The sequence below is a fragment of the Haliaeetus albicilla genome, chromosome 3 (genome assembly GCF_947461875.1).
Source record: "Haliaeetus albicilla chromosome 3, bHalAlb1.1, whole genome shotgun sequence".
Classification (NCBI taxonomy): Eukaryota; Metazoa; Chordata; class Aves; order Accipitriformes; family Accipitridae; genus Haliaeetus; species Haliaeetus albicilla.
This window is the reverse complement of record NC_091485.1, coordinates 59,614,962-59,631,372: the sequence shown is the minus strand read 5'-3', so window position 1 is coordinate 59,631,372 and position 16,411 is coordinate 59,614,962. Positions and strand designations below refer to the sequence as shown.

Genomic DNA, 16,411 nt, shown 5'->3' with positions numbered 1-16,411 from the left:
CTGAAAAATACATCAGAGTATTATAAACACTTAAGAGTTCAAGGGAAAAAAACATCCAGACTATATTGCTTCTAAATGTCTTTTCTTATTAGCAACCCTATGTTTTGGGGGTTTGTTTGTGGACAGTTTTTTTGAGGAGAAGTAGAGGAGAAAAGGAGAGCAGAGGAGTTTGGGTGGCTGGTAATATTTTTCACTAAAGTAGTAGCTGAAACTGCTTGTTTTTCTTTCTTGCCTTACTTGTTTTTGCAGTGAGTTCTCTGCCATGTGTCACAGTCTCCAGGAGATCAACCATTCTCAGACGGTTTTCCATTACCACATTATTTGCTGAATCATAGCGCCCATTTTCCAGAGTTCATTAAGAAACATAGTAACAAATAATATGGTTCATGCTTTTTCCCAGCTTTTTTCTAGATTCAATGTCTGTTTGTGACTCTCATAGTGTAAATAAAATATTTCTTATATTTTGAGAATACAGGATAGAAGATTAGTCCAAGTCATAGAAAGGTTTTTTGGTTCCAGGACATTTGGATGTAGTTGCACTGACTGTCTTTAACCCAAACATGGTAATCTCTTTGGGGTTCCTCTGGTATCAATAGGAGACAAAGAATGAAAGACAATCCAGAGTGTCAGATTCCAGCAATAAATTCTCCAACTTAATTTGTTTCCATTGTAAGAAGGCTGTATTTATAACATCCACAGGGGTTGATATTTATAATGGATTAGTATTTATAATATTTATATTATTTTTGTTTGTATTTTTATGGATTTTTAATATTTATTTAAATGTATAATAGTGTAATGTTAACTTTATTAAGTGTAATCTTGACCAAAATAAAACTAAGGGAAATAATATAGAATTTTACAGTTTTTAATAAAAAGTAATTACTCATATTTTTTGAAAATAAATTTGATAGCATGTGTGATATTTAATATCTTTGCTACACTTTTTGTAATTTTTTAAAGGTGTACAGTCCTACCTATACAAATGCAATACTGCAGTTTTCCCCAAGTTAATAAAAATAAACCTTTGAATGAAGTCAGTAAAAAAAATTGAAAGATGTTCAGCATTTTTTTTTTTAATTGAGGAGGTATATTTAAAATTTCTCTGGCATATTTACTGGTAATTTTTTTTTTTTTTTTTTAATTTATTTTGAAAAATCTAGCTGGTCACTGTGGTATTCCAGATCTTATAGTCAATGGCCAAGTAATCGGAGAAAATTATGGATATAGAGACACAGTTGTATACCAGTGCAGTCCTGGTTTTCGCTTGATTGGTTCTTCTGTACGAATATGCCAACAGGATCACAACTGGTCTGGTCAGCTTCCATCCTGTGTGCGTAAGTAAGCATGGCAACACATACTGATTTATGTCACAGGAATGTCTATGTCAGACAAGATAAGGAGTGACTTTGCAACTTAGTATTCATTTTTCAAGAAAAAAGATTTAAAGCAGTATGTGGCCACCTAAAATCTGTGATTCATCTATCAGATGAAGTTTAATGTTGTCACTTAAAATTTCCATTGTGTCTTTTGTCTACTAAATACCTGTCATTTATATATGAATATCAGACTTCTTCAAAAAATGATGGGACTTAGGCACCCAAGTACTCAAATTTGAAAATAGCTTTTTATGTCCCTTAGTGGCTTTTGGAAATATTTAATGTACATTTACTTTGATTGTGGTAGTTAAATAAGTAGATACTCTTGAATTACACTGTCAGCACTGATGATTATAATGTTTGCTTCAACAAACTTTTTTTTTTCTCTTCTCACAGAGATATTTTGTTTTCTGGTTTGAGTTTTGGCTTTTTTAGCATGAATTTTGTATTTTGTTGATGAGGCTTCTTTTGTCTCATAAGTGTGTCAACATATTGCATGAAATACAATTAGGTAATAACAGAAAATGTTGTATTCCAGTTAGGAAAATCTGAGAGTTCTCAAAGGATTCTCAAGGAAATTACACCTATGTTTCAATAATTCAGGTTCAGTAATATCAGTGTATTGAAAATGTATTAGTCTACCTCCTACTATTCTATTTTTATAGCTACATTTGTGTAGCAGAAACTATCTCGATGAATCATAATAGACAACATTAATTCATTACCTTTACTGCTCACTATTTACTTTGTTTTACATAGAACTAGATATACATAACACTACTATAATTGTATTTCTTAATTTTGTTTTCACTTTATGATATAGTAATAGATCATTACTTCTTTATATTACATTTCAGACCAGCACACTTCTTTATAGGTAACTGTTAAGGCAATAAAATTAGACACTGTTAATAAAAAATTTCTAAATTAAAATGTTAATATCAAGGTTAGAACTAAAAAAAAATGTTTTGAATGTGCTAACAGCAGAGAAAATGGACATATTTTCTTCCTCTGATCAAATAGAAGCTGCTTGTTTGAATACAGGTGGATGCACAATACAGCACTTCAGAAAAGGACACAAGACTTGGGAAAAAGCTTAGACTTGCAAAAGGCTGCTGTAAACAGCAGCTGCCTCTAATTTTGGATAGATATGTAGGAACAGCTCCACTTCAGATCGAAGGTTCAAATGAAGTGTAGGAAAGTAACCTCACATTTCTTCATTTATTTAAATTTAGATGTTTTAATTGAAATTTTGAGATGTGTTTAAATTTAATGGTTCTGACCTTTTCACTTTTGGATTCGCCATTGTTCTTGCTTATACAGGCGGCAGATGTATTGCTACTGTTGTGTATTGCTACTGCATATGCATGGGTATTATTCAAAATTTTATGCAAATTTCATACTTCTGTTTCACAAGAATAATTATTATTATATGTTCATTAAAAAACATCTTTATGGGCTGAATGCATATCTTTGCCTGACAGTTTTACAAATATTAACAACAGTTTAGTGTATGATTCCAATTACTTTTTTGGGGAAAAAAATGCAATTCCTTCTATAAAAGTTTCTGATACCTGTAGCATAAAGATAACACATTTAATTAAAATAACTTACTGATATTAGTAGAACACACAGAATTCAATTTAACTTCATTCATAGAATATACTGTGACTTGTCTGTATGCTAGCTCTTAAGGACCATTTTCACTTTTTTGCTGTTGCTAAAAATTGTATTTTATTTAGATTATAGGAATGGGTTTCTTTTAGAGTTAGCATGATATGTCTATTTTACACAGAGAAAAAGAACATGTATTTGTCAGATTTAATAAAATTAATTTAGAAAAATAGTTTAGAAGTTTCTAAAGTGATAAGAATTTGAGAGAAATAATGTATTCTGTGATTTTTTTTCATTTTAAATTACTGAAGAACATTTTATTTATCAACAACTGGAAAGTCTTAAAACATAGAAGAAAATATTTATACATTTTTTTACTTACTTGGGGAAAATTAATTTATATTTTATTTTCCTTACTATTTTTGCATCTAGTCTTTGTGGGCACAAAAAATGAATTTTACCTTCTGTAGTCAGTTTAGTATAAAAACAAGAAAAATTTCACAGTGCCCATAATGTTTCATATACCCAGTCATAAATTTATAACTTCACTGAGTACTTAGGCCTCAAAGATAAAACAGAGTCAGTCGATAGTAAGACATATTTGTAAGAAATAATACCTGAGGAACTATCACACTGAAATATTTCTTTTCAATTTCAGTCTATATGTAATGAAAATCAAGTGCTTGCTTTTCTCCTGATTCTTCAGAGAAGTTTTCTTCGTTTGTCTTGATTACTGCATGGCAAATCTATTAATTTTATTTAAATATTTAGATAAGTGCTTGAGCATTTACTAAAATATGTCTCAGTTCTTATTCAGTTCGGAGAAATGTGAATCTTCTCTGGAAGGTACTCAGTATCTTACTGTATCAAAACTTTAAAATACTATTATATAATGATTGTAATTGTTATATATTTTATCATAAATAATGAGAATTGATAACAGCATGTTCTGTTTGGGTTTTGTTTCTTTGTTTTGTGCTGTGCTAGCTGTTAGCTGTGGTCACCCTGGTAGTCCTATTTATGGAAGAACAAGTGGAAATGGTTTCAACTTCAATGATGTTGTGACATTCTCATGTAATACTGGGTATGTTATGCAAGGACCAACCAAAGCACAATGTCAGGCTAATAGGCAGTGGAGCCACCCACCTCCAATATGCAAAGGTAAGAATGCAAGCATTTACAGATTTCAAACTCAGTTGGAAAATTAAGGTTGAAAAATAAACTGAATGTAAAGGGACATTATCAAGACAAAATGATGCCTCCCTTACTAATAGGCATCAAATTATTAAAGAAGATGTTTCATGATTCTACAATTCTATGATATTTCAGTTAGGTCTGTTCTACGTTCAGGTTGCCAGGATAACTGTTGCAGAGAAACTTCCTTACGTGTCTGTAGTTTGTATTGATTTTTTAAAATGGTTTCTGTAAGTTCCTTTTGCAAAATTTTGCAGAGATGATTAACAGCTTAAACCCTGAAATAATGTTCTCTGCATTTTTAGCCAACATAGTTCTAACAGGTGCATAAGAAAACATACCTTTTTTTCCTTTTACATTTCCATTGATCTAACTGCTCATCTTGACTTTTTAAATTTTTATTCTAATTTGTTAGCCTAATTCATTTGGGTTGGTTCTCAACAGTTCTGGATATTATATTTAGAATTCTTTCACTGAAAATAAAAGACTATTAGGAAATTAGTTCTGTTTGAGTTTTCATAAGCACTTTTAGGAAGGTTTTATCACCATTGTCCTTTTTAACTCTGTTGTTATGTGCTTTTTAAATGTTTTAATTGTTCTCATTTAGAAAAGTCTACTTTTTGCTGTAATCTGCTTGCATGTATGCAGAAATTGTATTGGTTGTTTTTCAGCATCTTCCCAGCAGCTTCTATGGATTTTTATCTGTACACAGCCGAAGTCATGTTATGTATTTATATTAACTTTATTTACTATATTTTCCTACCAATAGGTGTTCTCCACTTTCCTTTAATCACTTTGCCTTAAGTGATACTGCCAAATAGGTTACAGACCTTAAATTTCCAAGGACCTTTTTGTTGATAAGAAGTTATTATTTTTTAAATTTACAATACTAAACATGTACTGTGTATTAAGGGTACCTAATAAATCTCATTTTCAGTCCAGTTGCTATAAATCACCTCTGTGTTCTGGTATTGCAGAGTAATGTGCCAAACTGTCTGATATGTTATTGGCCTATAGGGATCAGTAAATAAGTTGATCAGGTTATTCTTTGAAATTGTACACAGTCCTGAAATCTTCTATGGGTTTTAGAACAGACTTTAAAAAGAACCAACTTTGTATGCAACATTATTAGTGGTGTCTGTAATGTGCAGTGAAATAAATTCTAATTAATATGGTTTTGTTCTATTTGCATTGAAGTAAATAAAAAAACATAAAGATGTTACCTTGCATATTTGTAAACTGCTTAAAGTGCCATATTATAGAAAAGGCTGCACTCCTTTGTGAAGGCTGAATTTACAATTGTCATATAAATTCAGCACTGCACTTGCTGTTATACTGTCTACAACTTTCCTAAGTAGCTAGTTTCCTAGCCAACTATAATAATAGTGGAAAACTATTGAAATGGTCAAAGCTCCTTGTATTTTCTTTGAAGTGTTCACTACTCCAGATTTATTAATAGAAAATTTTCATTGCTTAAAGTACATGCTTAATAACATGAAAGTGAATGTTCAATTGTTATAAAATGCTTGTCTACAAAAATTAAGATGGATAGAAATATAGCTCAAATTTTCCTCCAGGAAAAAAAAAAAACAACAAATTTTCAACACTGTTCATCAATGTAACTATAAAAATTGACCTATCATTTAATGTTAAAGAACTCAAATCCAACCAGAAAGTTATTTCTATCCTTGAAAAATGTATGTACTCTAGTCTTGTGGTACCAATATTTGCGAACTGCTAGGAGGACCACACAAGCAGACTCCAAGATTTAGAACAGTGACTAGACAGATGTAGGTGAGCCATAAAATAACTACGTTGACTGATGTAGGTAGGAAAAATGATCTTAAATTGCATCTGGCAATAGCTTTTTTTCAGAGGTTTTTAGCATATTTTGATACTTTTATGTACACACATCCATGCACATACACACAGAGATATATATATATTTGCACACAGGTATGCATATAAACATGAAATTGATTATAAGAATATAGGGATAGTAATTTTTACAGGAACTGTAGTTTTCTAGAGTAACTTTGAGTAGGTGATGTTGTGTTTACTTGACCAGAAGAGTCTATTGCATGGAAACTGTTAAAAAAATCTCCACGACCCCCAAGATAAGTATTATACTCCCCTCACCAGACAGCTGTAAGTTGCAAAAAAGGAAAAAAAAATAAAAATCAATCTTCAGTCATTTTCAAACATATGAATCCTAAAGAAGTTGAGGACTCAAAAAATCTATCAGTATTCTTAACCATCAAAGTATACCCCTATTTTTAAAAGCACATACCCATTTGTTGGGATATTTCCCTGTTCTAGCAGAATCATCACAATCTTACCTAACTGACCATGTGCCCTTTAGCTCAAAACATCTGCATCAAAGGTCCTCCATTATCAAAATGTTGTATAGGAACGTAAGTATATTTGCATGGCTCTGTGGGTTAGACCAAAGGCATATCTAGCCCCATGACCTGTTTTCTATCTGTGTGCAATAGTTTTTGTCAAGGCCAGAGTATAAATTGAATATATTGGTATGTTCAGTCACTCTTAGTGGCAAATGCTTTTACAGCATCATCACACTTCGTGAAGAAACATTTCCTTTTATTGGCTCTGAGTTTAGCATCTCCTGGTTTTAGCATCTCCTGGTTTCATATCATCTTCCTAATTCAGCATCATTATATATAAAATCAGGGTAGGAACACACTGGAAGTTTCTCATACAAAGGATAGGAGACCATTTAAAGAGCATTTTTGTAGACTGTGTTTGTATGAGTCAAGTCTGTGCTCTTTTTCTTTTTAGTGGTCAATTGTTCTGATCCTGGAATTCCTGCAAATTCTATAAGAGAAAGTAAAATCGAACATGGAAATTTCACATATGGAACAGTGGTATTTTATGACTGTAATCCTGGATATTTTTTATTTGGATCTTCAGTTTTAATTTGTCAACCAAATGGCCACTGGGACAAACCTCTGCCTGAATGCATTAGTAAGTAGATAATGTGTATGCTTCTGCAAAGAATGTGGACTAGAATAGGTATTATTTTACACATTTCCATCAGTCTCATGACAGCAGTTAGAATCATCATATTTACATACATTTGTGTGTGTGCAGTAATGATGGAAGGTCTCAGTAGCAGCTGAAGTAGCACAGTTATCTTGTTACTGTATGTAGCAAGTAACATAGAAACCTTGAGAAATGTAATAACCCAAACAAACATCTCTGAATGCTTCAGCACAATGATCCCTGATAGCAGGGATAGAAGGTCAAAACATATCTGTTGACTTTGCCAATACGTGGCCTCCATTCGCTACAAATATAATCACACTGAAATTTAAAATCTGTAGTACCCAATTATTGACTTATGTCACTATAGTACTTTCCAGACTTCTCATGTGACAACCACACGATCAGACTATCTGTGAAGACAGTAAGCAAATAGTAATGGCACTGTAGAGCACCAAAAATGTCCTCTGGATCCTGTCCTCAGCTTACCACACTACCAGATGTACCTGAACAGCATAGTCATATGCACCCTGTCCACTAAGGCACATGGATCAATACAAGGAGGTTGTTTTTGTTCCAGCTTGTCATGAACAACGTTCTAACTGTGAGGCAGATATAGCCACAGATGTTTCATAGGTTTTTAAAATTGGCTGGGACCACTGGTTTACCCAGTTCTCTATAAGTCTATGAAAAAGTTTTGGTTTAGGATCAAAATTTCTCTCTGAGAAAGGCTGAAAGCTTTTTTTTCTAGAGATTAAAGAGAAAACAGGCTAAGGGTTCCTTATTCACGAATCATGGACTGATATTTGCAATATTGTAGATATTAGTTCTCAGTTTTACCGTAATTAGTCTTCCTTAATTGAAGTTTCTCCAGTTCTGCTATTATCTCTCTAAAATAAAAAATCTGAAACTTTATTTCTTATTACTGTTAAAACCTTTAGTTCTGGAAGTTTTCCCTTTCTTTGATGAGATAAGTAGTCTGCACATTTTTCCACTGTAAGAGCAATGGAAAAGAAGTGGAAGGCTTGCTGGATGTTTTTCTTTGACCCAGGTTGGATTTTTTTTTTTTTTTTTTACATAGCTGGAATTCAATCTCTAACCAGTCTCAAAGAACATACCTTTTTTTGAAATATCACTAGAAAAATGGACAAGAGACATGGTAACAAAGGAAAAGTTGTTCACCTGTAAAGTGACTCAATTCCTTTGAAATGTGTTGTAGCTGGAGTAGTTCTAGCTACTATAAATCCTGTAAGAAGCAGAATTCAGTGTTGGCCTGTACCATAATGCCCTTTCAACTCCCCCTTTGAATTAAAGACTTTCAGGGGCATACACTACTTAGGCACATGTTCCTAGTAAAATACTTCAAATTTGAAATGTACTCAAAATGAAAGATAAGTTTGGACAATATACCTCAAAGAATTCCAGTGATCATATCAGGGGTTTTTGTATTGTAAAGTACTCTCAAGATATTTCTGATAGACATGTTCTGATTTGTTATTTTTAAGCAACTGAGATGTGAGTACACACAATCCACACCTTCCAAGCTTGAAATCCAAATAATGTAGATTGTTTTTTTACTGGTGTCTGTGTCATCTTCTCAATAATTGTATTGCAGCGCCCTATCCTGACATTTCTTCCCTCACAATATGACATATATAACCATTCCCAGCTGTCAGGTAGAATGATAAGAATTGTTGACAACTGCACAGATTAAAGAAAATTCAAGTGTATTTTTAAATTCAGTAGTCAAGAATTAGGGTATAACATTTGTAAATTTAATTGAGCATACGTATATTTAATCAGGCTTTAACCTAATAACGGATGTAATTTTACTGTAAGTCATCACATTTGACCAGAAGAGGATGTGAATTTATACTTCTGTTTTTCCAGAATGTCATATATCTCATCCATAATCAGTACTAGCTATATTGTTTTGGGGGATTTTTCAGGGAAAAAGAAATAGCTGTTAAGATGTCACACTGGCAAATAGCGTATCTTTCTCTCAGAATTTCTCTTTTTTTTTCTAAGGAAAGTGAAGTTTTGGTGTGACAGAAATTGATTGATAATTATCCATAATAATGAAAAAATATGATTTGATCTGACATTTTTACATACTCTGAAGAAGATTAATAGTATTATTCTCTTTTATTTTTCTTCTTCCTTTATTATTTGCTCTTTAAATCTGAATCAAAGTTCAATGTAAAATTAAATTTACACACTTATAAAATGTACTGTGCAGCTACGTGATGGAACAGGACTAGATCAGCTGGCAGATTTTTAACGACACTTTCCATAGAGCGCAAGAGCTCTCAGTCCTCAGGTGTAAGAAACCAGGAAAGGAAGGCAAGAGACCAGCATGGATGAGTTGAAACCTACTGGTCAAACTAAAGGGCAAGAAGGAAATGCACAGACAGTGGAAGCAGGGACAGGTATCCTGGGAAGAGTAGAGGAATGATGCCCGGTTGTGTAGCAGTGGGGTCAGGAAGGCCAAGGCATGGGTGGAGCTGAACTTGGCAAGGGATGCAAAGAATAGTGAGAAGGGCTTCTGTAGGTATGTCAGCCAGAAAAGGAAGGTCAAAGAAAGTGTACCACCCTGATGAGTAAGACTGGCAGACTGGTAACAATGGAGAAGGGGAAAGGTGAGGTACTCAATGACGTTTTTGCCTCAGTCTTTACTGGCAACCTGTCTTCCCACACCTCTTGAGTGGATGGACCACAAGACGGGGACTGACGGGGCAAAGTCCCTCCCACTGTAAAAGCAGATCAAGGTTACCGGCTGTATGTATAGGAAAGCCCAAAACTGAATGCTGTAAGGTACCAGTATGAAATTAACTTTTCCTCTATGACAACATCTGAAAAGAGCAAAAGAATCAATCAAGAAAAATACAGATAATAAAAACACTCTGAAAAATTGTGAATGTTTTTCAGAAGAAGAAATAGTTTCATTTCATTGAAGCCTCCGTGACCAACAGTCCTTTTTATTAAGTCTTCTAAGTTTGCCTTCTCTACAATCATACATAATTAATAGTATATTTTATTTATAAGTAATTGATTAAACAAATAACATGCTAACAGCAAGTGCCCAGTTTGTAAAGCTGACCATTCTGATCATTTTACTCAAAGTCCTGCAAGCCTGTAAAATGCTCACAGGGGTCAGTGGCACTAGGTAGGAAACAAAATCAGTCAATCACATACCACATTCCTAAATCCTTCGTGGGGTTGTCAGGAATGTTCTGCACCTTGCAAGTTGGACTCCTAAGGGAACATGTGTCATTGAACACAGATCAGCACATGTATAAATGTAAAGCTCTAAGACTTAGAATAATCATTAGAGAAAGATCATCACGCATGACTTTAGTCATATGTTGTATTGTACAACCCTTGTACTGTATCTGAAGTGCTAGGCAACTGAATCCGTCCTCAACCCTGATCAGTCTTCTGATCTGGCTTTTTTTTTTTTTGATAAAAAAATCCTGCTGAAAATGTTATGGTATTGAAGATGATGAAGTATTGATAAAAACTATATTTGTATGATTTAGGGGGCTGTTCTAGTACTCTGGTATTTGCGGCTATAATTTGTGGTTTTCATGATGCATAAATACAAATATCTTTGGCCAAGATACGCCACGTGCCATGGACGGGCGTAAGAAGAAAAGAAATCAAACATGCAAGGCTAGATTCATTCTTTGAACAGAGTGAACTTGGTTTATGAATTTTAACTGCATTTCCTGAACTCGACATATTTAGCTTCCTTCTAGATTAACTCCTTACACTGAATTCTTAAAGTTTTCTCTATATTAATTCCACATGTGAGGGGGGTTCTTTTGTATATTTTTGATATGTGCTCTTAATCGTAAAAGACAGACAAAATATTTCTTTTCATTACAGAACTTCATTTCCATTACATACATTGTCCATGTAGATCATGTTCTCCATAATGATGTGTAAGACCTTTTGTCATTTTACTTTAGTCTTATGGAGTAGCTAGCTTCCTCTTGATCTAGCCAAGGTAGCTTCACTGTTACTTTATACAACTTTCCAGTAGATAGGAGGCTGCTGAAATTATTTCAGTGGTGTTATCCTGATTTTAGATCAGGTTTTTATTCCTAAAAAAAATTACTGCTTTTGACCATTTATAGCAAGAGCCACTTATCATAGTTTTCTGTATCAGAGGCAACTAAAGGACAAAAGATATCATGCTAAATTTTCCCATTTTCTTTTCTGTGTTTAAGTACTTCATGACATTTGAGGCAGTTAGCAAAATTATGTGTGTATAAGCTAACTGTTTGATACCCTTACGTGCAATCTGTAAGTGGAAATCACAAAAATGTCAAGATTAAGAGCACTAAAAATTAATCACAGTATGGAAATAACTACAATTATTGATCAAAATTTATTCAATAAACAAGTGATGTGGAGTTTATCCATGACCATTTCTAAGATTGGGATCCTATAGAAATTCCCTCCAGTCTCTGTGCAATTAACATCAATGGATGATGCCTATGTTAAAAATATGTAAACAAATACTTTATTTATGCAATACAATATTTTAAGTAACCAAAACCATGAATATGAAATTAGTATATTAGTATTAAGGTTCATAGAAAATTTAGCAAAAATGATCTTTATAAACTTTATTAGGTTTATAAACCTAATAGACTTCATGACCAATGATTTGGGACCAGTGGATGAGAGATGAAGGTCTGCATATTTCCCACCTCAGCAGTGACTTTGGCAGATACTGTCTTCCTGTATTTTTCCTCCGAAGAGTACATACATGAGTGCGTATTTGTGTGTGTGTGTGCATGTATTCATGCCATAATGATCAACTTCATGAATGAGTGTCTTTGGACATCAATATCTATATCTAAAATACCTTTTTGACATCTCCAAACATTTGTTTCACAGCTTTTGGTCTTTAATATATTTGCATTTCTAATCACATACTGTGTCCCCTTCTCCCAAGCCCTAAAAAGGTCAGCCTCTTCACAAAGTTTATGTATGGAATTATGAAAAATATAACTATGATCTGTTTGATCAGTGATAATAACCTTTTTTTATCTCCAATAATTATGCATTGTAGTGATTGACTGTGGCCATCCTGGCGTTCCTCCTAACGCGGTCCTGTCTGGAGACAAATATACGTTTGGGTCTACTGTTCATTATAGCTGCACAGGTAAACGATTGCTGTTAGGGCAGTCATCTCGTACATGTCAGTTAAATGGACACTGGAGTGGATCTGTCCCTCATTGCTCAGGTAATATTTTTTAATTAATGAGAGTTCCCTGAAGTTGTTCTGAATTTACTTTGATTTTATCAGAAGGCCATTTTAAAATCTGGAAAAATCATGTATAAAACTGAAGTACTATTTCAGTAGAAGTAAAAAAAGTAAAATCAAAATGAATATAAACTTTTAGCAAGAAAATAATTTGGGAGAAGTAGGCTTTCTCAATGACATTTAATACTAATAGCAGACTGCACATTCAATAGAATGTTAAAGGAACTGGTTTGTTTTGAAAATATTTTCTGTGTGACTTCTGAAGAGAGTATTAATTTCCACAGGGAAACCTTGCATTTCTTCAAGATGATGGGTTAATTTATTTTTTTTTTAATTTCCAAAATATCTACTGACTTGATTACACCTCAGATATATCTTAATTGCATAATACATCCATCATTATAATAAGGCCAAGTGGGCTCCACATAATTTCAAGATAGGATGCTTGGTTTTTGAGGGAACGCCATCTAATCCTTGTAATAGATTAGCCCTCACCAAAGTCAAGATATGTTTTCTGAACAACTTAATGCTTAGGAATGTTCTGTTTCACAACTTCAGTTTGATTCACTTTAACAGCAGTGATCAAGTGAAAAACAGAAATCCAAGCCACACACTAATTTGGGCTTTGGCTAAATCCCATTTCTTATCTTAGAGCATGTAAACACAGATTGTGATAGAGGTTAATCATGTTATCAGTTTTAATTCTCAATAAATACTAGGAGGAGGTTCTTTCTTGTCATGCTCATGTTTCCATTATATAGTTTAAAGAAATCAGTGGGGTTTTGGACCTTATTCAGACCTGTGTAGTTCAGACTACTTCGATATCTTCAAAGGCAGAAAATAGGAAGTAAACAAGCAACAATTTTTTTCTTGGATTAGAGCTATGCCAAAACAAGAGGTGAAAAATAACCGATATACAAATCTCACAGTACTGCTATACCAGTTTCACACTAAAAATCCAACGTTCTTTACAATGTTAGTAAATCATAGAATGGTTTGGGTCAGAGACGACCTTTAAAAATCATCTAGTCCAAGCCCCTAGCCATGGGCAGGGACATCTTCCACTAGAATGATAGAATCATAGAATCATAGAATGACAGAATGGTTTGGGTTGGAAGAGACCTCCAAAGATCATCTAGTCCAACCCCCTTGCAATGAGCAGGGACATTTTCCACCAGACCAGGTTGCTCAAAGCCCCATCCAACCTGGCCTTGAACACTTCCAGGGATGGGGCATCCACAGCCTCTCTGGGCAACCTGTTCCAGTGTCTCACCACACTAATCGTTAAAAATGTCTTCCTTATGTCTAACGTAAACCTACCCTCCTTCAGTTTAAAACTGTTGCCCCTTGTCCTGTCACTACACGCCTTAATAAAAACTCTCTCTCCATCTTTCTTATATATTTTATATATTGAAATGCTGCAGTAAAGTCTCCCAGGAGCCTTTGCTTCTCCAGGCTGAAGAGCCCCAACTCTCTCAGCCTTTTTGCATCGGAGAGGTGTTCCAGCCCTCTGATCATTTTTGTACCTTCCTCTGGACCTGTTCTAGGAGGTCCATGTCCTTATTGTTACTGGGGACCCCAGAACTGGATACAGTACTTCAGGTGGGCTCTCACATATTCAGATCCTTTTTTCTTAGCTCTTGCCTTCATCTCTTTAGTGTATTCAGGTATAAACAGATTATGTCAGCTGCAGTTTCAGAATATGCCTTTTTTTACAGCCTATGGCACAGAAATGGTAAAAAAATAAATATTAAAATAGTGTTTCTTGGTTAAAATCTTGCACTAAATTCCAAAGGGTTGGAAGAATTTTTCAGTATCTGAACCTTCCACTGCAAACTTTTAGGCAGTGGTTGCAGACAAGGACAATCCAAATGTTATTATCTTGCTCTATGAGTTCTTCTTCATTCAATAATCTGCTATTACAACCTAAAATGTGACAGAAACTAGAAAATGTGAACATCTTATCTAATCCCTTAACTTTCTTCAAATAAAATCAGAGGGAAATTTGCTGCAATGGGAACAAAGATCAAGTTCTTACAACCTGTGATGTTTAGAGCTATGCACCAGAAAGCAAACTTTAATGTAAAGTAATATTACTTAATAAATAATGATATATTTATGTGAATTGGAAATTCAAACTAGGTTAATAAAAAATGGGTTTTTTACAGTTAGTATGCATACTTATTTGTTTTGGGGAAAAAAATCTTCTTCAGGTATAATCTAAGGGTACTTATTGTAGTTTTCCATAGTCTTCATAAGAAAAAAAAAATCTAATTTGTGAATTAAAAAAAAAAAAAGAAACAGACAAAAATATCAAGGAATACAAATAGGAAACCTGGAAATGTACATGAAAATATCAAAGAAACATTCCTGAAAATAAAACTATTGTATAATCATCCTGCTAATGAATGAAATAAGTGTTCAAGTGTCTTGGGATAAGCATTCATGAGGTACATGAAAATCCTTTTTTTTTCTAATGATGATTTTTGTATCCACAGATAGAAAACTCTAATCAGATCTAATTAATTTTTCTCAATACATGAAGAAACATTTCTTTGACATAGATTGAAATGTTAATTACAGGAAATCAAATTGTTAGAGAATAAAAATGGTTATTTTCTTCAGCTGTACTATACCAAAATAGAATTCTAGCTTAGGAAAAATTTGAGACTTTGTTTTCAAAGTGTATTAAGACTTTGTTTTCAAAGTGTATATCTGAAATGATTTCTCATTTTAAAATAATTTGCAGTTTACCGGAAGAATTTCCATATTTTTAATCTAAAAATATGTGAATCATTAGCTTTCATTATTAGCCTTGATAACTTGATTTCTTCATTTTTAACACATATTAAAGCCTTAAACTTCGTAATTTTTTGGTTTAATAATAAATAATACAGTATGTTAATCATATTAATAATAAATATAGATATTAATAATAAATAATATAGAATGTTTGACTGACAAAAGAGACAGCATGCTTGTCCTTTTCATATATGAAGAAGAATTCAAATGGAAAATGCTAGGTCAGCAAACATAAGGTAACCAAATTTTGTTGCATCATCCCAAAGACAGTTTACTTCTTGTCACATGGCACTTTATATTTCACATCCTAGAGCTAGAAGGAATTGTCATGTCCCATTGATATCTACTGGCATTCAGAAATACAGTTTTCAGTCATTACATGCATATCAGCTGGAGTCAGAAATCTGCAGCAACTTAGAATTCTTAAGTGCAGCAATGGTTGTGTACTTAAGTAAGTGGTCTAAATACCCTCCTTTTCATTAAGATTAAATGCCAACTGAGAATTTGTTACACCTGTGGGTGAAGGATGGCTCATAACTGGCTGTGAAAATCAGTTAGTTGAATCTCTGAATGTGATATCATTGATTATATCACTGTCACTTCCTGATGTGATTAGTCATTTAGAAAAATTATTTCTGTAACCTTCAATCAAAAGAGCTGGCGGTTAGCCTCCCTAAGACTAAAAGAGTAATAATTCACGGTAATAATTAGGCATTAGGAAAGAACACATGATTTCATTTACAAGAGGAATATGTAATTTATACTTGGCACAGCAAAAAGCCTATTTTCATTTTTTCATCATAAAATTATTTTAGGCATAATGCCAAGTAAGTTGCCGAAAATGGAGCTGTTGCTGTAGAGATTTTACAAGTATAGAATAATGAATAGGCCCTGTCCCAAATTCTTCATAGTCTAAATAAATAATACTGGAAAATATAAAATATGGATTCCCGAAATAACAAAAAAATCTTAATCTAGCACATTTTTAAATTACTGTAAAAATACGTAGCAGACTATTTTCAAACTATAGGGATTTCAAGTCACCTAAGTAGCTTGGACATGAAGTATTTTGAAAGCTTGTAAAATTCTTTTACTTACTGTAATTTGGAACTATTTACAGTTGCTTTTTAAACAGGCTGGC

General features: G+C 33.3%; 1 protein-coding gene across 1 annotated transcript in view; it reads left to right on the top strand.

The window, feature by feature from the left end:
• CSMD3 (CUB and Sushi multiple domains 3) overlaps positions 1–16,411 on the top strand; it is a 760,948-nt gene that overhangs the window by 689,104 nt on the left and 55,433 nt on the right. The window contains exons 54-57 of the mRNA XM_069779925.1: positions 1,164–1,337; positions 3,981–4,154; positions 6,987–7,172; positions 12,274–12,447. Coding sequence (XP_069636026.1) covers positions 1,164–1,337; positions 3,981–4,154; positions 6,987–7,172; positions 12,274–12,447 — 708 coding nt within the window. The remainder of the gene's footprint in view (positions 1–1,163; positions 1,338–3,980; positions 4,155–6,986; positions 7,173–12,273; positions 12,448–16,411) is intronic.